General features: G+C 50.3%; 1 protein-coding gene across 4 annotated transcripts in view; it reads right to left on the bottom strand.

Moving 5' to 3' along the window:
- Positions 1-26,713, bottom strand: part of Sh3pxd2a (SH3 and PX domains 2A) — a 198,410-nt gene that overhangs the window by 108,743 nt on the left and 62,954 nt on the right. For all 4 annotated transcript variants that reach the window (XM_051200090.1, XM_051200092.1, XM_051200091.1 and 1 more), the window contains exon 3: positions 22,770-22,845. In XM_051200090.1, coding sequence (XP_051056047.1) covers positions 22,770-22,845 — 76 coding nt within the window. The remainder of the gene's footprint in view (positions 1-22,769; positions 22,846-26,713) is intronic.

Here is a 26,713-nt window from a genome sequence, read left to right as displayed (position 1 = left end):
AACCTTTATCCACTGACCCATCTTGCCTGCCCTGCTGTCCTAAGACCCTTCACTTACTCACACAGCAATGACCCTTTCCAAATGAGGGCTTCGTCCATAGGTTCTAGGGCTTAGGACTTGAACCCATGTCTTTGGGGGCCATAGTGAATCTACTATAGGACGTTACAGGACAGAAGCTCTCAAATACTGGGAAAACAGGTTTGTGTCACCACACCCAGTTTATGTATTGCTGAGATCAAACACAGGCTTTGTGCACGCTAGACGAGCACTCTGTCCAACCCCCTGGCCCCTCTACTCAGAGAACAAACTTGCAAAAACCCACTGTTTTGCCGTGGACTGAAGCCATAACCCTTAGTGGGGTGTGATGGCGCATGCCTGTAGCCCCAGCATTGGACACCTGAGGCAGGGGGACTGCCATTAGTTATAGGCCACTCGGGGCTACAGAGTGAAACCCTGTTTCAAAGGCAAAGTTTCAAAACAACTTTTCTGTCGCCATAGTTCATACAGCTAGAGGAAGGGCTGTGGCATCATGGTGTGTGTGTGTGTGTGTGTGTGTGTGTGTGTGTGTGTATGTGTGTGTATGTGAGTGAGAGAGACAGAGATAGAGACAGAGAGAGACAGAGATGATTTTAGCATCCAGAGCCAGGCTCAAGGGGAAAAAGTTTTAAAACTTAGGGTGGTGGTGGCATACACCTTTAACCCTAGCACTCAGGGGCAGAGGCAGGCAGATCTCTGAGTTCAAGGCCAGCCTGGTCTACAGAGAAAGTTCCAGAACAGCCAGGGCTATACAGAGAAACCCTATATTGAAATACTCCACACACACAAAACCCCCAAAACTTAGAGCCACCAAGCTGGAGGTCAGCTGTGACACCACAAGTCAGTTGTGACATTCCCGGACACAGTATGCTTTCTGTATGTAAGCCTTCTCATCCACCGGGCGGGACCGCTGTCTGGAAAATGGTTTAGAAGCAGTGTATGGATACAATGCTGTCTTACTAGGTGAGGCTGAATTACTTTCCAGTGGCCTCTATGAGGCCTACAGAGCCAACCTTTGAGTCCCTCTTCTTCCTCCCTCCCTCCCTCCCTCCCTCCCTTCCTCCCTCCCTTCCTTCCTCCCTCTCTTCCTCCCTCCCTCCCTCCCTCCCTTCCTTCCTCCCTCCCTCTCTTCCTCCCTCCCTTCCTTCCTTCCTCCCTGTCTTCCTCCCTCCCTCCCTCCCTCCCTCCCTCCCTTCCTCCCTCTCTTCCTCCCTTCCTTCCTCCCTTCCTTCCTTCCTCCCTCCCTTCCTCCCTCCCTCCCTCCCTCCCTCCCTCCCTCCCTTCCTCCCTCTCTTCCTCCCTCCCTCCCTCCCTCCCTCCCTCCCTTCCTTCCTCCCTTCCTCCCTCCCTTCCTCCCTCCCTCCCTCCCTCCCTTTCATCCCTCTCTTTATTTTTGTGAGCCAGTCTGTCCTCAAACCCCTGGGCTCAACTGATCGTCCCACCCCAGCCTCCCCTACAGCTGGGTGTGCACCGTTGTGTCCTTATCGGTTTCCACTTTCTAGCAGGCAGAATCTTTTGTTGAGATTGTTGCCATTGCTGAGACTGGATCTCACTCTGTAGCCCAGGCTAGAACTCACTGTGTAGCCCAGGCTAGAACTCACTGTGTAGCCTAGGCTGGCTTGAACTTGGTGGTAATCTTCCTGCCTTCGCCTCACGGGTTCTGGATTACAAGTTTGTGCCACCATGCCCAGATATTTTATTTTAAATTTTCTACATTTATTCACTGTGTCTGTGCCTGTGTGTGTGTGTGTGAGAGAGAGAGAGAGAGAGAGAGAGAGAGAGAGAGAGAGAGAGAGAGAGCGCAGGAGATAATTTGCAGGAGTCAGTTCACTCCCAGAATGAAGCAGGCTGGCCTCTCTCTGTTGGATTCCTACAGAACAGGGTACAAGCACAGTGCCCGCAGACTATGCTCAGGGCTCAGCACAAGGCCTTGCATGCAGCAGGCAACTGGCTTGCACTAAATACTACAATCAATGCACTAGTGGGTGTGTGTCCACACAGTCTTGCTCTGGGTATCTCTCATTTACACACACACACACACACACACACACACACACACTCCTCTTCTCATACACTGGGGCCGCCACCTCAGAGACAAGGGCTGGACTCATCCTCCAGGACCCAGACATAGTGGGGCCAGAGAGCCTGGTTAATAGGCAGGCGGGTACTGAGGCTAAGTGTCCCTGCTCAACTCCTCCTGGGCTTGGCTTGGGTGTGGTGGGTGTGGTGGGCAGTGGCTCTGCCTCCCAGTGGGAGCTGGGGGATAAAGGGCCCCATTCAGCTTGGTTGCCTCAACTCTGCCTCTGTGGGGAGCTGTCCTCAGGAAGGGGGTGGAGGGATGCTGGCCAAGGCTTCCTGGCTGCCTCTCTCTGAGGGATGGCCCACAGTGTGTGGGGTAGCTGGGCCAGTAGGAGAGCCACAATAGAGAGGCCCAGCCTTGTGCGGTAAGGGACCTGAAGGGCCTTTGTTCGCTACTGAACCTTGCGAGCTTCTGTCTGAGTTACCTTATGTAAGGAAACCTCAGGGCCTCAGCGAGGCCCGGCCAGCCAGAGGGGTGTTTGCTTGGCTCTTCTAGATTGGGCATCATCCCGAAACCCTGACTCTCTGAGGTCTGCCTCAGCTGGCAGAACTAAGCCCAGACAGTCAACCGTTCACAACCTCCAAACCCATGGAATTCCAACCCCGTTCTGCAAGGATGCGAAAGTGTGGGGAAAATAGGCCGGGGACATAGTCTGGGCTAAGTGTTATGTACCAGATTTTCTGCTGATTGCTATTTGAGCTTTTCAAGTAGAGGGGCTGAGGTTACTTCCATTTTACAGGTGGGTAAACTGAGGTTCCAGAAGCGAGTGGCCTGCCACAGGTCACACCCTAGTAAGGGTGGATGGAGCTGGGATGTCCGGTCCACCTGCCCAACTCCAGACTCAGGGTGCTTTTAGTTCTGTTACCATATCTTCTCCTGAACCCAGGGCTGTGCATCTGCTCAGATGGCCACTGCACTGGGGGCTGGGCTGTGACAGTGTCCAACATGGTCCCTACCTTCACAGAAGACAATGTGTATGCATATTATGTGGCAGTAGATTAGCTTTGGTGGGATCGGATGGGAGGAAGGGAGAGTGGGAGGGAGGGAAGGAGGGAGGGGGGAGCAGAAGTAGGAAGAAAGGTCCAGGCAGAGGCAGTAATGCCATCAACCGTCCAGTGATGAGAGTGAGTGGCCAGGCCCATCTGAGAAGCTGAAGGAAGGTCAAGGTGGCTGCAGAGTGGGGTACATTATGTTGAGGAAGAAGGCGCTAGGGTAGCACCCCAAGGTGTGGGTCATGAATGGTGTAAGAGGCTGAAAGGGTAACAGCTTGATCACACAGAGCAGAGTGAAGCCACAGAGATACATTTCAGAAGCACTCAAATACCTGGGCTTCAAGTCCAAGGACCACCTACTTATTTACTACACTGCGCCCTGAACTTAGGACCTCACACCCATGCTAAAGAGCCGTCGTGCTACTGAGCTATCGTCTCAACACATTAAAAAAAATTGTTTGAGACAGGGTCTTGCTCCAAGTTGGCCTCAAACTCTCCTTCATCCTGCCGCAGCCTCCTGAGTTCTGAGATTACAATCATACAACACCATGCCTGCAGAATCACAATTTTTACATAAGAGCACAAAAGTACTTTGCGAGTCCTTTCATCTCAAGCCCGAGATCAGGGGCTGAGGGAACAGGCCCAGCCCTGTCATCGGCTGGCTGATACTACATGAGCTCAATCTGTGTTCCTGCCATGTTTTTATCCCCATGCATCATGGGGGTAAAAACTAAGAGACCAAACTGGGTGGTGGTGGCACCCAGCACTCGGGAGGCAGAGGCAGGGGGATCTCTATTGAGTTCAAGGGCAGCCTGGTCTTCAGAGTTAACTTCAGGACAGCCAGAGGCACATAGAGAAACCTTGTCTTGAAAAACCAACCAACCAACCAACCAAACAAACAAACAAAAGCCCCTGACCCCAGAAGCCATCCTATGTGATCCCTCACTTTCTTAGGTCAAAGCTGCACTCAGACAAGTTCATGACTTGCCCAACTTCACAAGGCCAGGCCTGGCTCTTGCTGTAGTTAGGTTATACTGCCCAGGCTTCTCCAATTCTTTTTTCTACATCAAAATCCCACCCTAACCTTTACCCAGCAATCCAATGACACTGTTTTAGAGGACCAAGGGACGCACAGGACCCAGGCCATCGGCCCTAGGTTCCCACCTACTTCACAAGATGAAATAAGGTACGGTTCCTGCTCTCCACAAACCCAAGCTTCTAAAACGCTCATGACCAGAGCTGAAGAAGACTAAAGCTCAGAGATAGCTTCTGGATATCCCTAAGTCACACAGCTAGCTGATTGGATGTCTGCCAAATCTGGGTCCAGGCAATGGGGCTTAATTTTGCTGTATGTGCCTTGTCACGTGGCTGGTGGGTGCCAGGGCAGCAGACCAGGAGGATGTCCTCGAACACTGAAAGAGGGCCCGCTCCCACACTCACCACCAGGCCAGCGCGGTTTGTGGCTGCCCGCTGCTTGGCCAGCATTCATGCCTCCAGATATTTGGGGGGGGGCGCCTTAACTTATACACTACATTTCTATTTATATTTTCATTCAACTCTTGCTAGCCTTGGCTGCTTTATCCCACAAGACATAGAGCAATGGAAGAGAGGAACTCTTTGTGAGAAGTTTCGGGGGCAAAGGTGAAGGTCAGCGCCTCGGCTGTGTGTGCTGTCTTTCAGTAGGAGCCCTTCGCAGGAAAACACTCAAGACAAGGGGACTTTCTGCACCTTTCAAAGGAGACGGGAGCAACTGGGGACAGGGAGATAAGAGGGACACAAAGCTGGCCTTATGCAGAGGCAGCCACATTCTGCCAGTGTGGTCAGACTTGAGGCAGGGCCAGAAGACCCCCATTTCCCTGAAATGTTTTCCTTTTGCATAATATTCCATCACTAGGCACTTATTCCTTTGGTCTGAATGGCTTTTAGGGAAAAGTCATATACTAACAAGTTTAATCCTTGTATTTCAGAGAGATGGGACCCCAGGCTGGGACTCTTCTTATGGGAAAGCACAGGCGACCATGCTGGTGTTAACACAGAAAAAGCAGGCCTACAGCCTTTCTCCAGGTCTAGGAATGAACAAGGGAAACCAAGAATCAAACATTTCCCAAGATTCTATTTCATGCCCCAAATGGAAATTTGGAGGTTTTGTCATCGGCTAGAAAAACAAAGGTAAAGAAGGTTCCTTTTATCTTCATTTTTATTCCATGCTAAATCACAGTTTAGGAGCAGTATGTGCGGCATTATTACATAGTTTCTCTATAGGCACAGGTTTCCAAAATCAACCTATAGAAAGTTAAGTGGTTCCTGTGGGGCACTATACCTGCAATTTGAGGATCTGTCACTAGGTGGCGAATAAAAGTAGGGTAGGTTGGATGACCCTCAACAAAAATGCAATCTAGACAAAACCTTTACTGTAGGCATACGGCTACTGAAAATGAAGCACTGATCAGCCTCGAATTGCTATATTTGAAAAATAAATAAATAAGAATAAAAAAGTCCTACGGTAAGCAATGTAACCGAATCTCAACCGGTAATCTCCCTAGTCACCCTGTAGTGAGCACTCAACAGGACACATGCCGCCAGGACTCTGGCCTTCCCCTTTGCACCTGGTCACAATGGGTTATTGTCCATATGCCCTCATCAGCCTGAGTCTTTCTCTGTAGATTTATTGTCATTAAATTGGATGATATGATTGCTAGAACCCCTGGCAAAATATACACTTACTGAAAAATAACTATAATCCTTCCCCGTTAATTGTATCTTATTTACAGTTGTTTAATTTCCTTTGTTTAATCTGCAGGCCCCATCCATAGCTTCTCAGAGGGGTCCACAATTTTTTCCATATAGTCAACTCAATAAAAACTAAAACAAAACAAAACCCCTCACCTCTGGGCCACCAGTCACACGTTCTGCAGAGCAGCTGCCCTGTCTTGCAGGAATGTACTTGTCCAGTAAGCAAGAGTGTCCACTGAAGCCATTCTCACCCAACCCTTAACCCTGCAAATCCAACTCTCAGACCAAAAGTGAAGGACCAGGGGTGTAGCCAGGGCAGCACACTGCCAGCCACTCCCTTGTCCCAGATGTCTTCCAGGGCTTCCTTATTCTGTCGCTCTGGTTAGTTAATATTATTACCTATTTATTTATGTGTTCGTTTGTTGGAGACAGAGTCTTGTGGTTACAAGTATGCACTACCATGTCCATAGTGGAATAAAAGGTATTCCTTTAAAATCTCAGCTTATGTCCTAATGTTACTGCCCAACACAACAGCCCCCACAACAGCCTCCTTTCCCTTTCACACTACGCAAGTGAATGCTTAGGTTTGAGTCACTCTCAAGATGCTGATGGCAAGATGGCCCAGTGGATAATGCGCTTGTCTCTGGGCCAGATAATCCAAGTTCTATCCACATGGTGGGAAGTGTCCTGACCTCCACATGTCCCCTACAGAGGGCCTGGGGACTTGGGGACTGGTCTCTCCTCTCTCCAGGGACACCTTTTCGGGGGGATGGGGGGATACAAGATCTTATGAAGACAGGCTAGTGTCTTCATATGCTGGGATTACAGGTATACCCTACAACATCCGGCTAGTATGAGAAACTTCTAAAACAAAAGCTTTAGCAATATTCCCGCCCCCCTCCCCTTGGATGAGAGGGAGAGAATCCTGACTCACAGCTGGTGAGAGTGTGGCGGGACCTCAGCATCCTCTCACTTAGGCTAGTGATGAGTGGTGGCCTTGCTGTTACTAATGATCCCGTCCCACTGGATGCAGATCCCATAAGCAGGCAGGCATCTCTGCGATGTGTGAGGATACCAGGCAGGCATCTCTGCGATGTATGAGGATACTAGGCAGGCATCTCTGTGATGTGTGAGGATACCAGGCAGGTGTCTCTGCGATGTGTGAGGATACCAGGCAGGCATCTCTGCGATGTATGAGGATACCAGGCCAAGACATAGTCCTCATCAAGTTGTCACACGGGAGTCCTGATTCCCACTCTGTGCACCTCCATATGGACTCAGCGATGGATTTGTCTTTGCTGGGTCAGCAGTTTACAATACATGAATGTAGCCAGACACCAGGAGTGTGTGACAGATAAAGTGGGTGGCCCATCAAGGGGCTCTGTGGGCCTTAAACTACTGTCTCTCATCCCTTTATCAGGCTCCAGCTAAGATACAGTCCTGATTCAGCTGGTCTGGGTGGAGATGCCCAAGTTGCTGACCACATTTCGAGGAACAAATCCTCAAACACCTAAGATCCCTCACTCCTGGGGAAGATTCCGGAAGGCTGTGTCCACATAGCCAGAGAGCAGACCCACCACACTGTGAGAACCACACTCACCAGGGCATTGTGTGTGGTCATTTTGACTTTCCGCCGACGCCCAGCCACACTAATGGTAACTGGTCCAGGGTCACAAAGCTAGGAGGCTGAGCTGAGATTTGAACCGCCACTGTGTTGACTCTAAGGCCTCCTGTGCTGAAAGGCCATACAGGCATAAGAGCAGACCTGAGCCCAAAGCCTGCTTGCTTTTCTGAGGTCCTCCCAAGTTCTTTCTCACTGGGGCGAAACCTGGTCCCTTATGCTTTGGCCCAGTGGGAAACAGCGATGATTCTTTTTTCCTTATGGGCTACCTAGCCTCTGATGGCAGAGACAAACCAGGTGTAAGAGCCTGGCCCAGCCCTCTCCCATGTCTTCTGGAGACACTTTCAGATGAGCAGACCTCATCTTCAGGCCCTGCAGCATGACCGCCTAAGGCTTTTCAGTGGACACCAGTGCTGAGGTCTATGGAGGCAGGGCTACGAACTCCCTGGGGAGGGTTTCTGGGTCTGACCACTACTGCTCCATGCCAGGCAGCACAGGCTGAAGGATGTATGGGTTTATAAGGTAGGATGGAGCTCCAAGAGCCAGCTCAGGTTTCCGGGTCTGACCACTACTGCTCCATGCCAGGCAGCACAGGCTGAAGGATGTATGGGTTTATAAGGTAGGATGGAGCTCCAAGAGCCAGCTCAGACGCTGTCGAGGAGAGTAAAGGTGGGACTCTGTCTTTGGGACTGGGTCCAGTCAAAGTGACCCAGCCTGGCTTCAAACTTTACGTGGCTGAGGATAAGAGTAAACCTCAGTCTTCTTGAGTCTACCTCCTGAGTGCTGGGACCACAGGCACCACCACACCCGGTGTATGCAGTGCTGGAGACCAGACCCAGGACCCTGGCACACTAGGAAAGCGGTGCACCACCTGAGCTGCCTTTCCACAAAGATCTTCCTAAGGCAGTGCCACCTGAGGGAGAGGGGAGGAAGCCATCTTTTCTCCCCTTTATGGTGAACATAGGGTAGGGCTGAGAATGTGACCACTGTAAAACACTGGTCAACCCTGGCCCTGACAGATCTATGGCATCATCATTCTTTTGTTTGTTTGTTTTTCGAGACAGGGTTTCTCTGTGGCTTTGGAGCCTGTCCTGGTATTAGCTCTGTAGACCAGGCTGGCCTCGAACTCACAGAGATCCACCTGCCTCTGCATCCTGAGTGCTGGGATTAAAGGCGTGCACCACCAATGCCCAGCTAAGGCATCATCATTCTTGACCCTGCCCTGATCTCCACTTGCAGTCCACAGCCCCTTCACTGACCCGCCCCGCCCCTTCACTGACCCGCCCCCTAACACCTTCCTTCATCCCCACTGCCCAGCCTGGTGGAGCTCAAAAGCCCTCCTTGCACCCCATGCGACCCGATATTGCAGGCTCAGATTATCCATCTCCGCTCTCAGGGGTCCCGTGAAGCCCACGTCTTCCTTCTCCTGCCTCAGTTTCCCCCTTGTCTTTTTTCATCACTACCTAACCTGGGCTGAGTGACTGACTCATCTGCCACCTGAATGTGTTTGCTGCCAGGGACACCAGAGTGACTGCCGTCTCTGAGCACAGAGGGAAAGGTTTGACCTTGCAAAAGGACACTGGGCTTCGGGAAATTATTTATTTCCAAGGTGAGGGGCACAGGGTGGGAAGGTCACGAGTGTTCCAGAGGCCCGAAGTCACAGCCATCACTCTCTCGATGGTGTCACCAAGCAGCGGAGCAGTTTAACCTCACCAGTGTAGGAACTACACTGGAATCCAGGACTGTTTCCAGGCCAGAGCACGTTCCCTTATGTCAAATGATCCAGGCTGCCGGGGAGGTCCATCAGAGACACTCCAGGACTATGGAGCTGGGGAGGGTGATCAGAGACACTCCAGGACTATGGAGCTGGGGAGGTCCATCAGAGACACTCCAGGACTATGGACTGGGGAGGTCCATCAGAGACACTCCAGGACTATGGACTGGGGAGGTCCATCAGAGACACTCCAGGACTATGGAGCTGGGGAGGTTCATCAGAGACACTCCAGGACTATGGACTGGGGAGGTCCATCAGAGACACTCCAGGACTATGGAGCTGGGAAGGTCCATCAGAGACACTCCAGGACTATGGAGCTGGGGAGGGAGCTCAGAGACACTCCAGGACTATGGACTGGGGAGGTCCATCAGAGACACTCCAGGACTATGGACTGGGGAGGGAGCTCAGAGACACTCCAGGACTATGGAGCTGGGAAGGTCCATCAGAGACACTCCAGGACTATGGAGCTGGGGAGGGAGCTCAGAGACACTCCAGGACTATGGACTGGGGAGGGTGCTCAGAGACACTCCAGGACTATGGACTGGAGAGGTCCATCAGAGACACTCCAGGACTATGGACTGGGGAGGGTGCTCAGAGACACTCCAGGACTATGGACTGGGGAGGTCCATCAGAGACACTCCAGGACTATGGAGCTGGGGAGGTCCATCAGAGACACTCCAGGACTATGGAGCTGGGAAGGTCCATCAGAGACACTCCAGGACTATGGAGCTGGGGAGGTTCATCAGAGACACTCCAGGACTATGGAGCTGGGGAGGGAGCTCAGAGACACTCCAGGACTATGGACTGGGGAGGTCCATCAGAGACACTCCAGGACTATGGACCTGGGGAGGGAGCTCAGAGACACTCCAGGACTATGGAGCTGGGGAGGGAGCTCAGAGACACTCCAGGACTATGGACTGGGGAGGTCCATCAGAGACACTCCAGGACTATGGAGCTGGGGAGGTCCATCAGAGACACTCCAGGACTATGGAGCTGGGAAGGTCCATCAGAGACACTCCAGGACTATGGAGCTGGGGAGGTTCATCAGAGACACTCCAGGACTATGGAGCTGGGGAGGTTCATCAGAGACACTCCAGGACTATGGAGCTGGGAAGGTCCATCAGAGACACTCCAGGACTATGGACTGGGGAGGTCCATCAGAGACACTCCAGGACTATGGACCTGGGGAGGGAGCTCAGAGACACTCCAGGACTATGGAGCTGGGGAGGGAGCTCAGAGACACTCCAGGACTATGGAGCTGGGGAGATCCATCAGAGACACTCCAGGACTATGGAGCTGGGAAGGTCCATCAGAGACACTCCAGGACTATGGACTGGGGAGGTCCATCAGAGACACTCCAGGACTATGGAGCTGGGAAGGTCCATCAGAGACACTCCAGGACTATGGAGCTGGGGAGGTCCATCAGAGACACTCCAGGACTATGGACTGGGGAGGGAGCTCAGAGACACTCCAGGACTATGGACTGGGGAGAGAGCTCAGAGACACTCCAGGACTATGGAGCTGGGGAGGTCCATCAGAGACACTCCAGGACTATGGACTGGGGAGGGAGCTCAGAGACACTCCAGGACTATGGACTGGGGAGGTCCATCAGAGACACTCCAGGACTATGGACTGGGGAGGTCCATCAGAGACACTCCAGGACTATGGAGCTGGGGAGGGTGCTCAGGAGGTTGACCCTTTCTGAAGGGATCTCCAGGGGACAGGAGAAACAGAAAATTCTGACTAAGAGGCTGGTTTCTCCCGGCTCTAAAACGTAGAGGTATGGTAGAGAAAGGGCTGGGGCCTGAGCAGCGGCCGACAGGGAGGGTCTTACAGCTCACACACTCTTCAGGGGTAGCCTTCTTGGTCCCATCTCCTGTCTGCCCACCTCTCTCTGAGGTCAGCGAGCCTGGCCCCTTCTGCACTATTCACTAAGCTGCTATTCACGCACAATCCTTAGCCCTCTCGGGTCACGGTTCTCGCCCGCCTCTAGGCCCTGGACCCTGATCTTCCCATGTCTGACTCAGTTCTGATGTCACCTCAGCAGAGGCTCTTCTTGACCAACAAATCTCAGGTATCGTGGGCCGCCTCCCGTGCAGCTGTCTTCCTTTCTGGCCCTTTCACCATCGGGAATCGTCCATGTGTTTGCCACCCCCACCACCCCCCATTGAAAGATCAGCTTCCTGTCAACAGTGGCCTGGCCTCCAGTTTTCAGCTAATCGTCGGTGTCTACAGCTCGTCCCCGCACACAGTAGGTGCTTAATAAATACCTGTGGCAGGAGAGGAAGGAAGGCAGCTCTTCCCTGCAGAGCTCAGGGCAGTGTGCTCACAGACAGCAGACCTCGGGAGCCGCTGGCCCCAGATTACAGAGTGGGAGCTATGATTACAAGGGGAGACTCAGCACTTTCCCGAAGGATGGAGGTGAGCCTGTAATTTTGTTGATTTTTCTTTTTAATTTAATGCCCCAGTATTCTCAGAAGACACTGTCTGTCCTAACTCCACCACCACAGAGGATTGCCTTTTTTACCATTTCAGGTGACCAGCAGGGGCCAGAAACTTCCCAGGCCCTCACCCTCAGAGGCTGTGGTCCCTGCCAGACCTTAGGCATCACTTGACCCAACCCCCAGGCTTCTTAGCCTGATGCCTGATGGCGACTGAGAGAGACACATATAGCCAAGCAAGAGGGCCAGCTCTCCCCCAAACGAGCTAAAGAGCGTCCCTCCCCCTGCTTCCTCTGGGGCTGAACAAACACCGGATCTGGTGCACAGGGCTCCACGGTCAGGGAGAGGAAGGCCTCCTGTCTCTGGTTCGCGAGGCACCCTCCGGCACTGGGGCTCCATACTAGCTCTTCATTAAGCAACTGGTGGTATGTAAACGGACCAGCCAGCACAAAAGAAGAAAGTAAGCAGCCTGCTGTCCAAACATAGTCCCGTGAGATGAAGAGGTCAGCAGGCCACCTTCAGGCTGGCAGCCCCAGCCTTGATTATAGTGATGGGGTCACTCTGTGGCGCAGGTCATCTCATAGCTCCATCCCTCATCCTCCTGGGTGGGGCTATGGGTGGGGCCGACTCAGTTATTAGGACCCTGGGATTTGTGGAAGCTCAGGTGCAGTGAGGCCAGCACAGGGGCACAGAGGGCTCCTAAGTGGAAGGTGACCTAGCACAGCCTTGGCAGGGTAAGTCGGGCTCTCTCTGCTCCACAGCCTGGCTTCTGAGCTCCCTGAGCCCCTCGTCACAGTTGTTTGCTTTTTACATCAGCAGCTATACACACTCTGCTCCGCTCTGTGATGGCCATTTCCTCCCAAGGAGGCTGCTTGGGCCAGCAAACTCAGGATACACAGGAAATGGTCTCCAATCCCAGGATGGGCAACAGGAGATGGATTTTCCACAATAGTCTTTTAAAACAAGGAAGAGGGTTCCACATAAACAGTACGCTGCACCAAGAGGCTGTACTCAGCCATGATTGGCTGAGTACTCAAAGCACTCCATTTCTGCCCCGCCCCTCCAGGCAGGCCCAGAAACACTTGGGAGACTACTGTCTGTCCGTCCATCCCTGGCTCTCTGATATTGCCACAGGTAGAGGCCTCCTAACGGGCAGCAGGCTTCTTTGTTTTGGGTTCTCTTTCCAAAGGTAACGGCCTGGGTGCATCTCTCTGGGGCGAAGAAGCAGGGTTGCTTCCTACCCATAATAAAAGATGTGGATGCCATGACATCTAGGCTGGCTCCCTATACCGCACACGCTGCATTTGCGGTTGACGTGCCCTGCCTATCACGCCACCTCAAGGGAATTTGGAGGGAAGGAGAATAGATGTAAGCGTGCCACTGCTCACGCCGGCTACTGGGCTGTAACGAAGTCTAATATCTCTCACTCAACAATGTCATATTTTTGTATGGCTAGCCATGACATCGTTAAGCTAACTCAACTGGCTCACAAATAGAGTGGGTTTTTTTTTTTTTTTTTTTGTATATTTGGGTTTTTTGATTGTTTGTTTGTATATTTGGTTTTGTTTTTTGACATGATGTCAGATGTAGCCCCAGCCGGTCTTGATTTCACTTCATAGCCAGGGTTGGCCTTGAACTCTTGATCCTCTTGCCTCCATCTTGCAAGTGCTAGGGCAGGCCTGTGACACCACACCTTGATGCATTCACAGTTCTTGACAATGCTACTCTTACCCCTAGAGCCTGAGGGCAAGGTGACTACCTAGTTTCCCATCTCTGGGTCTGTCCTATTTCCAGCAGCTCAGAAGCCACAGATTCTATTGTTACTATTACTATTATTGGTATTATTATTTTTATGATGATGATGATGATCTCAGTATATAATCCAGAAAAGCCTTGAACTCACTATGTAGTTCATGCTAACCTCAGTCTCCTCAGGTCTGGCATAACAGACAAGCTCCCAAAGGAACCTCTTTTAACGGCACTTCACTTTGTAACAGAATTTATCATGTGCTTCTCTTTAATAAAATACATGGTATGTGACTTTAATCCCATCATCAGGGGGCAGAAGCAGGAGGCTCTTTTTGTGAGTTCGGAGCCAGCTTGGTCTACACACTGAGTTCCAGGACAGTCAGGACTACACAGAGGGACCCTGTCTCAGAAAACAAACAAATAAAAATAATAAAACAAACAAACAAACAAAAACCCATTGAGGGCAACTGAAAGACAGCGGCATCTGTTCCAAGGAGTTTGTTCAGGAGGCTTCAGAATTCCTTCATGCGAATCACGTTCTACCCACAGCTTTTTGTTAGAAGCAGGAATGCCTAGCACTCTGCACTGTAGAGAAGCTTTTCATGAGCTACTGTCCTTTACCAGCCAGGACATGCTTACTCGGTAGCATCTCCATATGCTTCATATAGAAATCAATCACTTTGCCACCATCAATTTCCTGGTTTTGATAAGATTCTATAGCTGGTTTTTAAGATGCTCCAGGACAGTTCAGAGCACATACTACCCTGAAGAGCACAGCTCCCACACCCATGCTGAGCCTCTTCCAACTGTCTCCAACTCCAAGTCCAGGGGAAATCTAATGCCATCTTCTGGCCTCTGAAGGAACTGCATTCATATGCACACACCTAGACTCGGACACACATATGCACATAATTTTGAAATAACAAAACCTGAAGAGGAAAAAAAGATGATCCATTGGGGGAAGTAATTTGATGGTGGAGAACAGCCAGTATGACCCTCCTTACAACGGAACAAAGCCACCAGCCCTGCAGTTGGGTAGCAGAACTGCTAGAGAGGATGGTATAGTGACTGGTATTGTTGCAACATCTCCAAGTCTGTAATAGTTTCGTAATTATCAGGTAAAGCCAGATATAGTGGTGCATTCCTGTAATCTCAGCACTTGGGAGGCAGAGGCAGGAAGATCAGCAAGTTCAAGACCAGATCAGGCTCCATTAGACCTGTCCTGTCAGAACTATTTGAGTACAGGAAATCACAGTTGCGAAAATGACTTCCTAAGACTGGCCTCCCTGGTTGTGGTTGTACGCACTGGCAGGGTTTGCTGAAGGAGGTGGAGTCAGGATGACCACAGGTTCAAGGGCATGCCAGCCTGGGCTACCCATTGTTGCTGGTTGGTGATGGCACATGCCTTTAATCCCAGCACTCAGGAAGAGGCAGGTGGATCTCTGAGTCGCAGGGCAGCCTGATCTACACAGGTGTGTTCCTCCAGGACAGCCAGGGCTACCCAGAGAAACCCTGTCTCGAAACAAACAAAAGACTGGCCTTTAGGCAAGTCTGTGGGACATTTTTTTAATTAGTTACTAATGTGGGAGGGCACGGGCAGTTGTAGGTGGTACCATGCCTGGGCAGGCAGTCCTGGCTGCAGGCTGAGCCATAAGCAGCGTTCCTCCATGGCCTGTTTCCTGCTTCCAGGTTCCTGTCCCTGCTTGAGTTCCTGTCCTGACTTCCTTTGTGATGGAGTGTGACCCGAGAGCTGTGGGCTAAAGCAAATCTTTTCCTCTTCACAGTTACAGAAACCCTAAGACAAGACCCTATCTCAAGAAGAAGGCAGGGCCAGGAGGGTATTTTTAAAAGAAAGTCAGTAGGTGGTACTTTAAGAATATGATCTAAAAGTCTCAGAGCTGCCGGATGTGTGTAATTGTGTAAAATGAAAATACACGAAATAGCTTAATCACACACAAAAAATAATTACTCGGTGCCAATGACCTCAGTCACTGAATGCAATCGGGAGAGCATCCAGGCCACCTGATTCCTACGAGGTTCAGGCTACCTGACCCCAAACAGAATACTCCCAATGCTTGAGATAACAATCACAGCTGAGGGAGGGATCAAGGGTACTTGTGCTTGGTCTCATCTGGGCCCTAACTTGGTGGTAAAGAGGCAGCAGAGAAAGGCAAAAGCAAAACCCTGCTGAGGCTGGCTGAGCCAGTCCCTCCTTAGCCAGGGAAAGATGGCCCATCGCATCAGAGGAATGGAAGCTCTGCGTGCGCGTGCGTGCGTGCGTGTGTGGGTGGGGGTGTGTGCGCGTGTGCGCTCCTGTGCATGCGCACATCCGTGTGGAGGTCAGAGGACAACTTGAACAGTCAGTTCTTCCTTCCACCATGTGCGTTCCAGGGATTACACTTGTTTTGGTGGCCAGTGCCACTGAGCCATCTGCTAGCCTCCCGTTTGACTTTACTCCAAACTGGGGATTAAGGGCCTCGGCGAGCCTGGAGCAAAGGAATGAGGAGTGGCGGGTACTAGCCCAGACATAAACTAGCAGCTGGGTAAAATGTGTGTCAATAAAGAAACTGATAACAAGTCTTAACATAGCACATGCCACGTGTCCAGCCCTATAGCAGAAACATGAGTGAAGACCCAGCAGGACAAGGACCATGTCTCAAAGAGCCACAGAGGTCAGCCAGAGGTAGGCATGTCTCCCTCATTCTCACACAGTATGGGGCTTGGGGGTACAGTCTGGGGGGTCTACCCTCATCCCCCCTTTCCCAGAATGCCCATAGCTCTTGAATAACACTGCCTTTTCTTGGCCTGAGCCTTGCATATTTGCTTCTCTGGAACACCTACTGGAGAACTTCCCCTACTTTGTGGATGCCACACCTTCTAGCTCCTTCCATGGGCTTCCCAGACCTTGTGGAAGGTGGTCGTTCTGTACAATGCCTCTCTATTCCCAGATTCCAGAAAACAGTTTTAGCCCAGGTGAGAACAACTTGGGTGTAGTGAGGTAGTCCTTCTGTAGCACTGACCACGCCCATTGGGGGGTGGAGCGATCATCGTCCCATTTCAGCAGGAAGTAATCTTAATATGACTACGCCCCCTTTCCCTACCCTTGGAAATTTGGGATAATAGTCATCGTCTTTGGGTTGGTTTTAGTTATTTGGGATTGGGTGATGCTTACACTCGGGTTTATCTTTTAGACAGGAATAAGGAATGGTGGGTAAAGGTATGGTTTAGATGGGATATAAGTAGATTAGCCTATTTCCTTGAGAATTTGAGTATGAATGAGATAGTATTTTACAGCTTACATTGTTATGTATTCCTATGTGGTAAGCTATGTAAAATTAAGTTTATATTTTGTTATATTGTGTTAAATGTTTCCACTTATAATATTTATGCACATTATTTTTTACCATATTCTATGTATGTATACTTTTCTTGTGTTCAAGACATTTTGTATATTGATACAATTTGGGATATTTATCTTGCTGCCCTTTATAGTTCTACCTCTTGTCTTGACACTTATACTCTACCTCTATTTTAGGGATTTACATGTAGGTATATGTAAATAGTTATATTGTTTAAGTATTTGTTCCTGCTTTACTCAGGAAAGTTTTAATCAGTCTTTTTAGCTAAGTTCCCGAGTATTATAGATTATCTTCACTCACATTTCCTGTACCTATGAGATTAGTCAGATATAGATGCTTAATCTTCAATCTTTCATAGACATGCAGAACATGGCATTTAAATGTTTTAATATTAGTACTCCTTTGACATGAGACACTGTTGCTCCTGACAGCACCGTGCATTTTCCCGAAAATATGTTGGACACTGTTGTTGCTCCTGCTGGAGTTCAATCTCGCCTCAGCTAATGGCCTGTTGGGCATAGAATTGCCCCCACCTTGACCACTGATTTGGACATGCAGTCCTATGTGCTTGCAGGAGACAAATATAGAAGACTGCTTGACCTTGCCAAGTCAGGGTAAGACAGCCATTCTATTTCCCTGCTGTTGTTGTGGTCTGTCAAGTTCTCTTGGCCTTAGCCAAATCTGGGTGTACCAACGTCGCTGTGAGACCTAGGGTGACTGTTCAGGTGGCTTGCTGTTTCTGTCCTTGCTGCACCGTTTTGGAAGTTGTCCATCCGCATTTCCTGTCTACTCTAGTATTGTTATTTTCCTTCTCAGGTCTTGATGAGGTTGAAGATTAAACTATCACAACTATTATTCTCTCTTCCTAGTTAGATATATTAGGTACTAGACTTACGTTTTCCAGCTTAGGACAACTCTATTGTAAACTCCATTATGCCCTCACCCTAGGACTAGATATGTAGGTCATTTTGTTCTCGATTTTCCTTTTCTTAGAGCACACTTGTTATTCACTGTTTTGTATATAGTTTTGTATTAAGCCTAAATCTTTTCTTTAGACTAAAAGGGGAATTGTAGTGAGGTAGTCCTTCTGTAGCACTGACCACGCCCATTGGGGGGGTGGAGCGATGGGCGGAGAGGACCTGAGGAAGGAGGTCGGAGGGGGCCAGGGAAGGCGCTCTCTCTCTGGCTTGACTCGGACAGGAGAGGATCGGGTTGAATTTCCTGGTGTTCATCTGTCTAGGTTGTAAGTTATTTCTCCCTGAATAAACATCTATTCGGCCTATTTGTTTATCCTGACCCTTATTTACCGCAATACTTGGGGGACCTACTTAAAAGGGCAGTCCACCTAATCCTTTATACAGGATTTAATTGATATTCAAATATCAGTAATTGGCCAAACGATGCCTCTACCACCTCACAGTCCCTGCTCACAGACCTCCCTAAGACCTATCCCTGGCTCCACTGACATTACACAATGCCCTGCCTGTCCCCTAAGAGCCACTGGGTACCACCAGGGCCCAGCTTCTCTGGGATGAAGAAACAATCTTGGGCCACAGGAACACTGGGTGCTTAGCACCTTTCATACCCACAGGCTGGCCTGGACACTAGGTGGGCCAGACCTGCCTGGACATATACCTAGCCTGTGTTGAGATCCCAAGATGCATTGCTCTGCCCAGGACTTGCCTGGCTGGTGAGTGAACATGTAATCAAGCCCCAGGTCGGGTTCCCTCAGTTCTGAGTTCTGCTGCTTTCTCTACTACTGGTACCAGCCAGACACTTCAAGTCTCCGGCCATGAGCCTGTGGCCAGGTGGGCCCGAAGAAAGCAGCTGGACTGATACCTAAAATACACTCCCAAACCCTTCCAGGCAGCAGAAATATTCTCTGTGGCCCAGCACCTCTGGAACTAAAACTGAGCCCCTCAGGGGATAAAGCATGCCCCGTTCCTCCTCCCTGAAGCTCTCCTAACCATGAAATTCCAGGAGAAACAAAATACTACCAGAGCTGTCCCTGAGGCAGCTGGCTGAGGTATTTGGAGTGTGTGCGCTCCTGGGGTTTTATTAAGTCTCTGATGTTAGGGTGATCCCTGGGGAGTCAGCAGGTAGTCTCAGACACCATCTCCAAAGGTAAGGAGGAAAAAACAAAGTGGTGTCTGGTGACCCAAGATCTACAAGATGACTAGATACAGTGGGAAATTCACAAAATGCATGGCGTTTCCAAGGACCCTGGGACCCAAAGGTATGCTGGCCAGTGCAAGAAACTGTAGGCATTCTGAGGAGAAAGTGAATGAAGGGTCTACAACGGCTTCCAGCAAGCTGCAGGAAGACGGACAGGGCTGGGAGCCCTGGTGTGTCTCCAAAGGCGAGCCCAGCCGGAAGCCCTAGAGAGTGAGTAAGCGAAGATGAGGGATCCAGTGGAGGAAACCACTGAAGTGTGTGTGTGTGTGTGTGTGTGTGTGTGTGTGTGTGTGTGTGTGTGTGTAAGAGGGAACATGGCTAAGAAAAGGGAGAGTTTCCTTTGGGGGGATTACTTAACCCCCATTTCCCACAATGACATTCCCTAGGGTTACATTTATCTAGAGATTGGAAGGTGCCCCAAGTCTCACTTTTCACGGCAGACAGGGTCAGTTAACCTCATTACGAGCGTCAGAGGCTGGGGAGGTGGCTCAGTGAGACATAGGCACCTGCTACCCACACTGAATTCACTGCCTGGTACCTACGTGCTAGAAGGAAACGGCCAACTGTGTTTCCTCAACTACACACACACACACACACACACACACACACACACACACACACACACACACACACCGTGGCATGTACCCACCCCCTCACAGAAATTAATAAGTTTCTTTAAAGACTTATTTTATATTTAATAATATGTATATGTGTACAGGTGACCACAGAGGCCAGAGGTTTTCGATCCCCTGGAGTTAGTTATTGATCTATCTGTCCTATGTAGGTTCTGGGAACTGAACTTGGGTCCCCTGAAAGATCATCTCTCCAACCCCCACCTCCTTCTAAAAGTTGTTTTTATTATGCATTTATTTTGGGAAACAAATCTGCGAGCATCCCTTGGCCTCAATTTCCCAGTCAGTAAAATGGGGATAAGAACTTCAGGTCATATAAAATTATTCATGTGACTGTGTGGTTTAAAAAGCCTAGGCATATATGAAGACATGGCAATAGTTAGGATTAACATTTGGTTGATCCTTGGTAGGGGTCATCACGGTTCTAAGCAACTGGGATGCATCAATTCATCTTTCCCTTTACCACAGTCTACGGGGTAGATGCCATTATCAACCCATTTTCCAGATGAGGAAACTGGGACACAAAAAGTTACTACAGCTGGTACCCGACAGAGCTGAGGTTTCCAAGGGTGAATGGAGACAGTTGGACTGTGAGACACGGGACTAAGGAGGTACTGGTACCCAAGCATGCCCTCCAGTGCCACCTCCAATCCTACGTCCCTCAAAGCATCAGGTTAAAGCCACTTCTTTAAGGGGCCTCTGCTGACTCAGGTTTCATACAGTGACATGGTAGACAGGATCGTGCCCTGCTTCAGGCCACTCTTGTGTAGCCCTGGCCATTCTGGAACTCACTCTGTAGTCCAGGCTGCTCTTGAACTCAGAGATCCACCTGCCTTGCCTCCCGAGCGCAGGGATTAAAGGTGTGCGCCATCATGGCCAGCTTTAAATCGTTCTAATGGTAGAAATGGTCTTGTCTCTCACTATTTCAAGGGTTCCTCAGGTGAAAAATAGTTCAAGTGGCTAGAACACCCTCACCCTATCCCCTCAGCTTAATATAGACAGCTCCCTCCTAAGTGTGGCTGATGGGTGACAAACTCTATCCTTGTAGCATGGGCCAGGGACTGAGTGGGAGAAGCAGCCCCATTCTTCCTGAGCAAATAGGAAGCTTCAGGTCCCAGGGCCAGATCCAGTATCCACATGACACTGATGACCTCACGCCCCTCTGGGACACTTCTATCCATAGCTAGCATCCCAGCTAGACAGCCATGCCCTAGGTGGGTGCAGCACCCAGACTGTTGGAAGAATCTAAGGTTATTGCAGGCCCAGATTTTGAGCACCCCAACTGCCAGCAGTGGGGAAGCTGTGCTCCGCCCCCAACGATGGAGGCAGGGGTGACACCCACTCCCCATGCCTAGTTCTTGTCTTCCCAACAGCTCTGGCCATTCTTCCTGGGGCTGCTTACTTCCCTCCAAGTCTAGCAAAGACGCTGACTTTGAGGGTATGGTGAGGAATGCTCTTCAGAGGGAAATCACTCTCCATGTGAGGCCCTCTCCCACCTGTTTTCAATCCCGGCAGGTACTGACCACAGGCTACGAGTGTCTAACTGGCAACTGTAACCCTGGAGGCTGGCCTGTGAGGGTCCAGGGCCAGCATTACCCTAGTGGGAAGATCACTGTGAAGCCACCGTCCCGAGAACCAGGTGGACCTACTGGCTTGAGGACCTACAAACCAGGGGTCAGTGTGGCCCTGGTGGTTCAGGGCAGAGCCCTGGATTCACGCCACTTTCCTGGGCAGCTCATTGACCTCTCTGAGTCCCCCATGAGAGATGAAAACACAGTTCTCAGTAGGACGAGATGTACGCAATGACGATAAGGAAGCATGGCTGTAATTACGTTATAGGCCTCTACTCAGACTTTAGACATCCCAGTCATAGCAGATCATGGCTTACCTGAGACATTTTCCTCTAAATTACACCTGGTTGACTGCACGAAACAGGTTCCAAATGGTGCTACAGCGACTGGCCAGACTGAGCTGGACGCAAATCTGCCCGCTCGCAGGGTGCCAAGGAGCGCACAGTAGCATAAGGCCGGGGGAGGTCAACACTACGGGAGCTTGCTCAGTAAAAAGGAGGAACAACTGCACTTGTGATTAGCAATCCTTTCCCAGGAGAACTTAAGTCTCTCAGCAGTTCGGATTGGTTTTTAGTTTATGATACTTTTTAACTTAAAAAAAAAATATATATATATATATATACACATACACACACATATACATATATGTGCTTTGTGGTGGTGGCACAGACCTTTAATCCCAGCACCTGGGAAGCAGAGGCAGGCAGACCTCTGAGTTCTAAGCCAGCTTGGTCTACAGAATGAGTTCCAGAACACAGAGAAACCCTGTCTCAAAAAACAAAACAAAACAAAACAAAACAAAAAAAAACCAATATGTGTATGAGTGTTCTGTTTGTGTGGACATCTGTGTACCACGTGTCTGACTTGTGTCTGAGGAGGCTGGCAGATGGCTTTGGATCCCCTGGAAGTGGAGTTACAGACAGTTGTGAGCTGCCATGTGGGTGCTGGGAATTGAACTCAGGACCTCTGGAAGAGCAGCCAGTGCTCTTAACCACCTGAGAGGGAATCTCATGTAGCCCAGGCTGGACTTGAACTCACTATGTAGCTGAGGATGCCCTTCAACTTCTATTACATTTTCATTTTGGGTGCACGGGGGTGGGGGTGGGATAGGGGGTCACATGAGGTCAGAGGACAACTTGTAGAAATTGGTTCTCTGCCTTCCACCATGTGGGTCCCTCTGGGAATCCAACTCCAGTTGTCAGCCTTGGTGTCAAGGGTCTTTATCAAAGTCGCCTCACTGGCCCAGAGGCCCTTGAACTACTAACCCTGTGTCTTTCTTTCTATGTAGCTCAGGCTGGCCTCAAAGTGGTAATAAGGCCCAGGTTGGCCTCCGACTCTTGATGCCCTGCCTCTGCCTGCCTTTGGAACCCTGGGATTACGGGGACGCAACCTGTCCTCTCAGAGTCGTCTATGAAGAAGATGCCAAGTCGCAGAGCCTCAGAAACTCCCCAGAGCTACAAACCAAGGGCTGGCAAGGGTGATTCTGAAGCCAGTTGGAGGACAGTGACTTTCAAAAGCCAAGGTTATGAACCCCTGGCCTCTTCCTGGCTTGGGGTGGAGCTTCTCCCAGTGATATACCCCACCCCACAGGGCCACAGGAGCTTACCTGGGAGGAAGGGGATGATCCTTTGCTTGGGATCCTTCTGGCCACCTTCAATAGGAAATTTATCCAGAAGCTGCATCTGGGGAGCCAGACAGACAGACAGACAGGCTTGAGAACACTGAACAGCATCAGCATCCCACCACAGCTGCACTGTGCTCCCATGAATGAGTGACGCCTGAAATCCCTCATTTCACAGCCCATTAACAAACCACATGGGGCTTAAGAGGGAGAAGGCCAGAGCTCTCCATGCATCAAAGAGGGTGTCTGAACCAACTCAGGAAGGGGGAGGGGTCTAGAGACACTTGAGGGCGAGGCTAGGCCGAGGACCAGCAGGCTTGGGGACCAGCAGGCTTGTAGGCCAGACTGGGTTACCAGACAATCCTCTGGGCCTAGTTCCTTCTTCATTTGTCTGTTGAGTGAATCCTTCAGCCACCTGCAGCCCAAACCTTGCTGGGCCAGGAATGGAGGAGGCTCCACCCGATACTTCAGACAGACCACCCACCTTCCAGAATAAAACCACACCTATGGCATTGCCCCGCGGCTGGGGGACCCTTCCTCTGCTTCTTTCTTCCCACCCTGAGCTCACCCCTGCTTTTCCAGGGAGGAACCCTCTGGAGTAAGTTTCCAGGGTCCTGCAGTAACAGCTGTTTCTTCTTTTGCTATTCTGGGCTGAAATTCTGTGTGAACTGAAAAAACACACAGGAAGCAGGACAAGGCCAGGGTCCCTGTGTGCAGTTGATGCTGAGTGGCTACAGCCAGGATGTCTGCTGGGTGTCCCAGCTGTGTCCTTGGGCCAGGCAAGGAGCCTTCCTCAGGCACCTCCTTGACAGGATGAGAGTTTGTCTGTCACACGATTCCTAATGTCCATTCATTCCTCCCAGGCTGCTGATACTCACTGATCTTGGATTAAGGGCACTGGACACTAAAGGAAAAAGTTCTTGGCTTCAGGGTGTTTATATTCTGGGGAAGGAAGACAATAAACAAATTGGTCCTATGTCAGGGAAGGTCCATTGTTGTAAAGAAGATATCAGTTGAGGTGTCTAAGTAAGACTGCGCGCGTGTGTGTGTGTGTGTGTGTGTGTGTGTGTGTGTGTGTGTGTGCGCGCGCGCGCGCGCGTGCGTGCAAGAGTGTCTATCCATTCATCTATCCAGATCTAACACATGGATTTAGGACTGTCTTTCAAGTAATCACCACTTAATCTTATATAGCATTTAGAACCCACATAGGAAGGGTTAGGTGGATTCCATTCACAACAAAGATTGTACCATAATCAACTTTCACTTCCCCAAATAGATACTTAGCAAAAGCTGGCTCATGAGTTTTAAGCGTGCTAACTTCAACTCTCAAACATTTAATAATTCCTTCTTGCTACATTTAAATACAACAGTTGGGCTGTAATGTTATAAACTTGTACTTGGGAGTTCTGTAATACATTTTGAAATAGATGCTGCTGGCTAGAACACTGGCTTCCCTCCCCTGTATTCTATTTTTTTTTTTTTAACATTTCATTTCTGTACTATAGCAGTAACTCTTGCTCACTGAAGGGAAACTAAAAATTACAAAAGCAATGGGGGTGGGGGGTCAGGAAGGTGAAGGAAGCTACATAACATGGTAGTCTCAGCTGGCGGGAGGCTGAGACAGGAGGATCAAGAGTCTAGACCAGTCCAGACCGTATAATGCCCAGCCTCACTCTATAACAAGACTGTGTCTTAGAAAAACACAAATGAACAACCAAAAGTAAAAAAAGCTTTTAAAAAGGCAAGAGAATCACTTATACCCAGTTCCCCTAAAACCAACACTTACACTCTGGCAGACACACACCCTTTCTAAGCGGTCTTCCATGTGCATCACTGCAGTGACCTCACGGTCCTCTTACGCCACGCGCTGAACATGTTTCCCGTATAAATGAATACGGACACGTTAGCATTGTTTTGCAGTGTTGGGGCCTTGCAGGTGCTAAGCAAGCGCGTTATCACTGAGGTACATCCCCAGTCCTATGTCAATATCAACACTTTCTTTTTTTTTTTTTTAAAAAAAAGATATGGTCTCACTATATAGCCCAGGCTATCCAGCCTGCCAAGTGCTAAGATTACAAGTGTGCACCACCAAGCCTGGCCATATTGCCATTTTTAAATATGTCAGTGTCTGCACGGCCCACAGCTCATTTACCCATCACCCTGTTGCTGACTCTTCATGTTGTTTCTGACTTGTCACTGCTATCTATATGCGCATTACAATGAACATCTTAGGACCACGTTTCTCTCGATGTTTCCTTAAGAATAACACTTTCTTTTCAATTTTATCCTATGCATATTTATAAATGTATGTTTTCCAAAATATTTAGGATAGGTAACACCATGCATAGGCCAGGCCTGGGGCCTCCAAGTATTGGCTCCATAAGGTGTCTGAAGGGACAGCATTGAGAGACCTGAGGACAAAGGAAGGCCCAGCCAGGCACCCAGAGGCGGAGTGATATGCTTTTCTGAACTGACTCTCTCTGGAACCAGGGTGTGTCTGGGCCATGACAAGCTGAGAGGCCTTGCCCAAATGGCTGATCACCGAGGATCTTGAGGAGTCTCGATATAGAGCAAGACTGGCCATTATACGGCCCAACCTGACCTTGGACTCTTGGTAGTCCTGTGATCTGAGATCACAAGGGTGCGCCACCAGCCTCCGTGTGTTGAGATCACAAGCTCTGAGCCACCTTTCCCAACAAAAATACTTTAAATTTTAACTTTGCCTGTTTCCTTGCACATTTTCCCCCGAGATAGGGTTTCTCAGTCATTTTGTAGACCAGACTGGCCTTGAACTCACAGAGATCCTCCTGCCTCTGCCTCCCGAGCGCTGGGAGTGCGCCACCACCACCCAGCTACTTTCACATTTCAAAACGGCTACCAGAAATCGCTTTTATTACATGTGTAGCTCACACTGCATTTCTGTTAAACAGCACCGTGGCTCTCAAAAGTGCAGTCTGGGCTGAGGAGGCGGCTCTGCTCTGGGGAAAGTGCTCCCCAGCTGCTGAAGAGAAAGAAGGCTTCTGGGTGAGGGTGACGTATCTTGACAATGACAGTCAAGTCCCTGCTGCCTTCCCAGAGGAAGCACAGTCTGAATCCCACAGTGGCCTCTGTGCCTCCTGGGGATGCAGGGTCTCCTGACAGCCTGGCAAGTGTGGTGAGGCAAGTGTGGTAACAGTTCCCTCTAGACGCTCCTGGGGGTGAGGGGACCTCGCAGGAGCCCGCTGCCTCCCTCTTCCTATACGGTGTCCCTAGTGTATACCCCCGTTAGCCAGCCACTCTCCATCCCAGCCAAGATGAAACCATCTGCGGAGTCCTGGGTCAACAGGCTTTCCCCAGAGCTGTGAGCCCTCATCGGGCTCACTCCATACTGGCAGCCCTCAGGTACAGCTTAGGCCCCAGTCACCTTACCCACAAGTTAGCAGGCAGGAGTCCTACAGCCCACAGCCACAGAACACAAAGCCAGGCTAAGCAGCTGCCAGCGATACTTTCTCTGCCCACAGGCCGCCTTTCAAAGAAATCAAAAGCCCTGGCCATGACTCCAGAGCAGAAACCAAGTAGAGGCAGCCTAACGGAGCTGAGGCAGCAGCATGTGTGAACCCGCAGCTCTGGGTCTTAAGGGCTACACAGTTAAAGCCCTAAGATGGCTGGATGGTGGGCGGTGTGTCCGTGCTGGATACCCAATGCTGATGTGAGTAGTGGGCAAGCCGCAGTGGCCGATGAGGAAGGCTGGGTTCTACAGAGAGAAGCATAACCTGAGGGAAGACCTGGACAGACTTTCGTGAGGAGGAAGCCTAGGAGCATGGACAGTAAGGAGGGTTTCGCCCATCATGGAGTTCCAGTGTGACCACGTTTTCAGGCAAATAGAAGGCTCTGTCACTCTCGAAGGCCCTGAGTTGGGATGGGGAAAAAGCAGGTCTCATTGCCGAGGC

Source organism: Phodopus roborovskii, unplaced genomic scaffold (assembly GCF_943737965.1).
Source record: "Phodopus roborovskii unplaced genomic scaffold, PHOROB, whole genome shotgun sequence".
In the NCBI taxonomy this organism is placed as follows: Eukaryota; Metazoa; Chordata; class Mammalia; order Rodentia; family Cricetidae; genus Phodopus; species Phodopus roborovskii.
The sequence above is the reverse complement of the archived record's forward strand: the minus strand, read 5'-3'. Positions and strand labels throughout refer to the sequence as shown.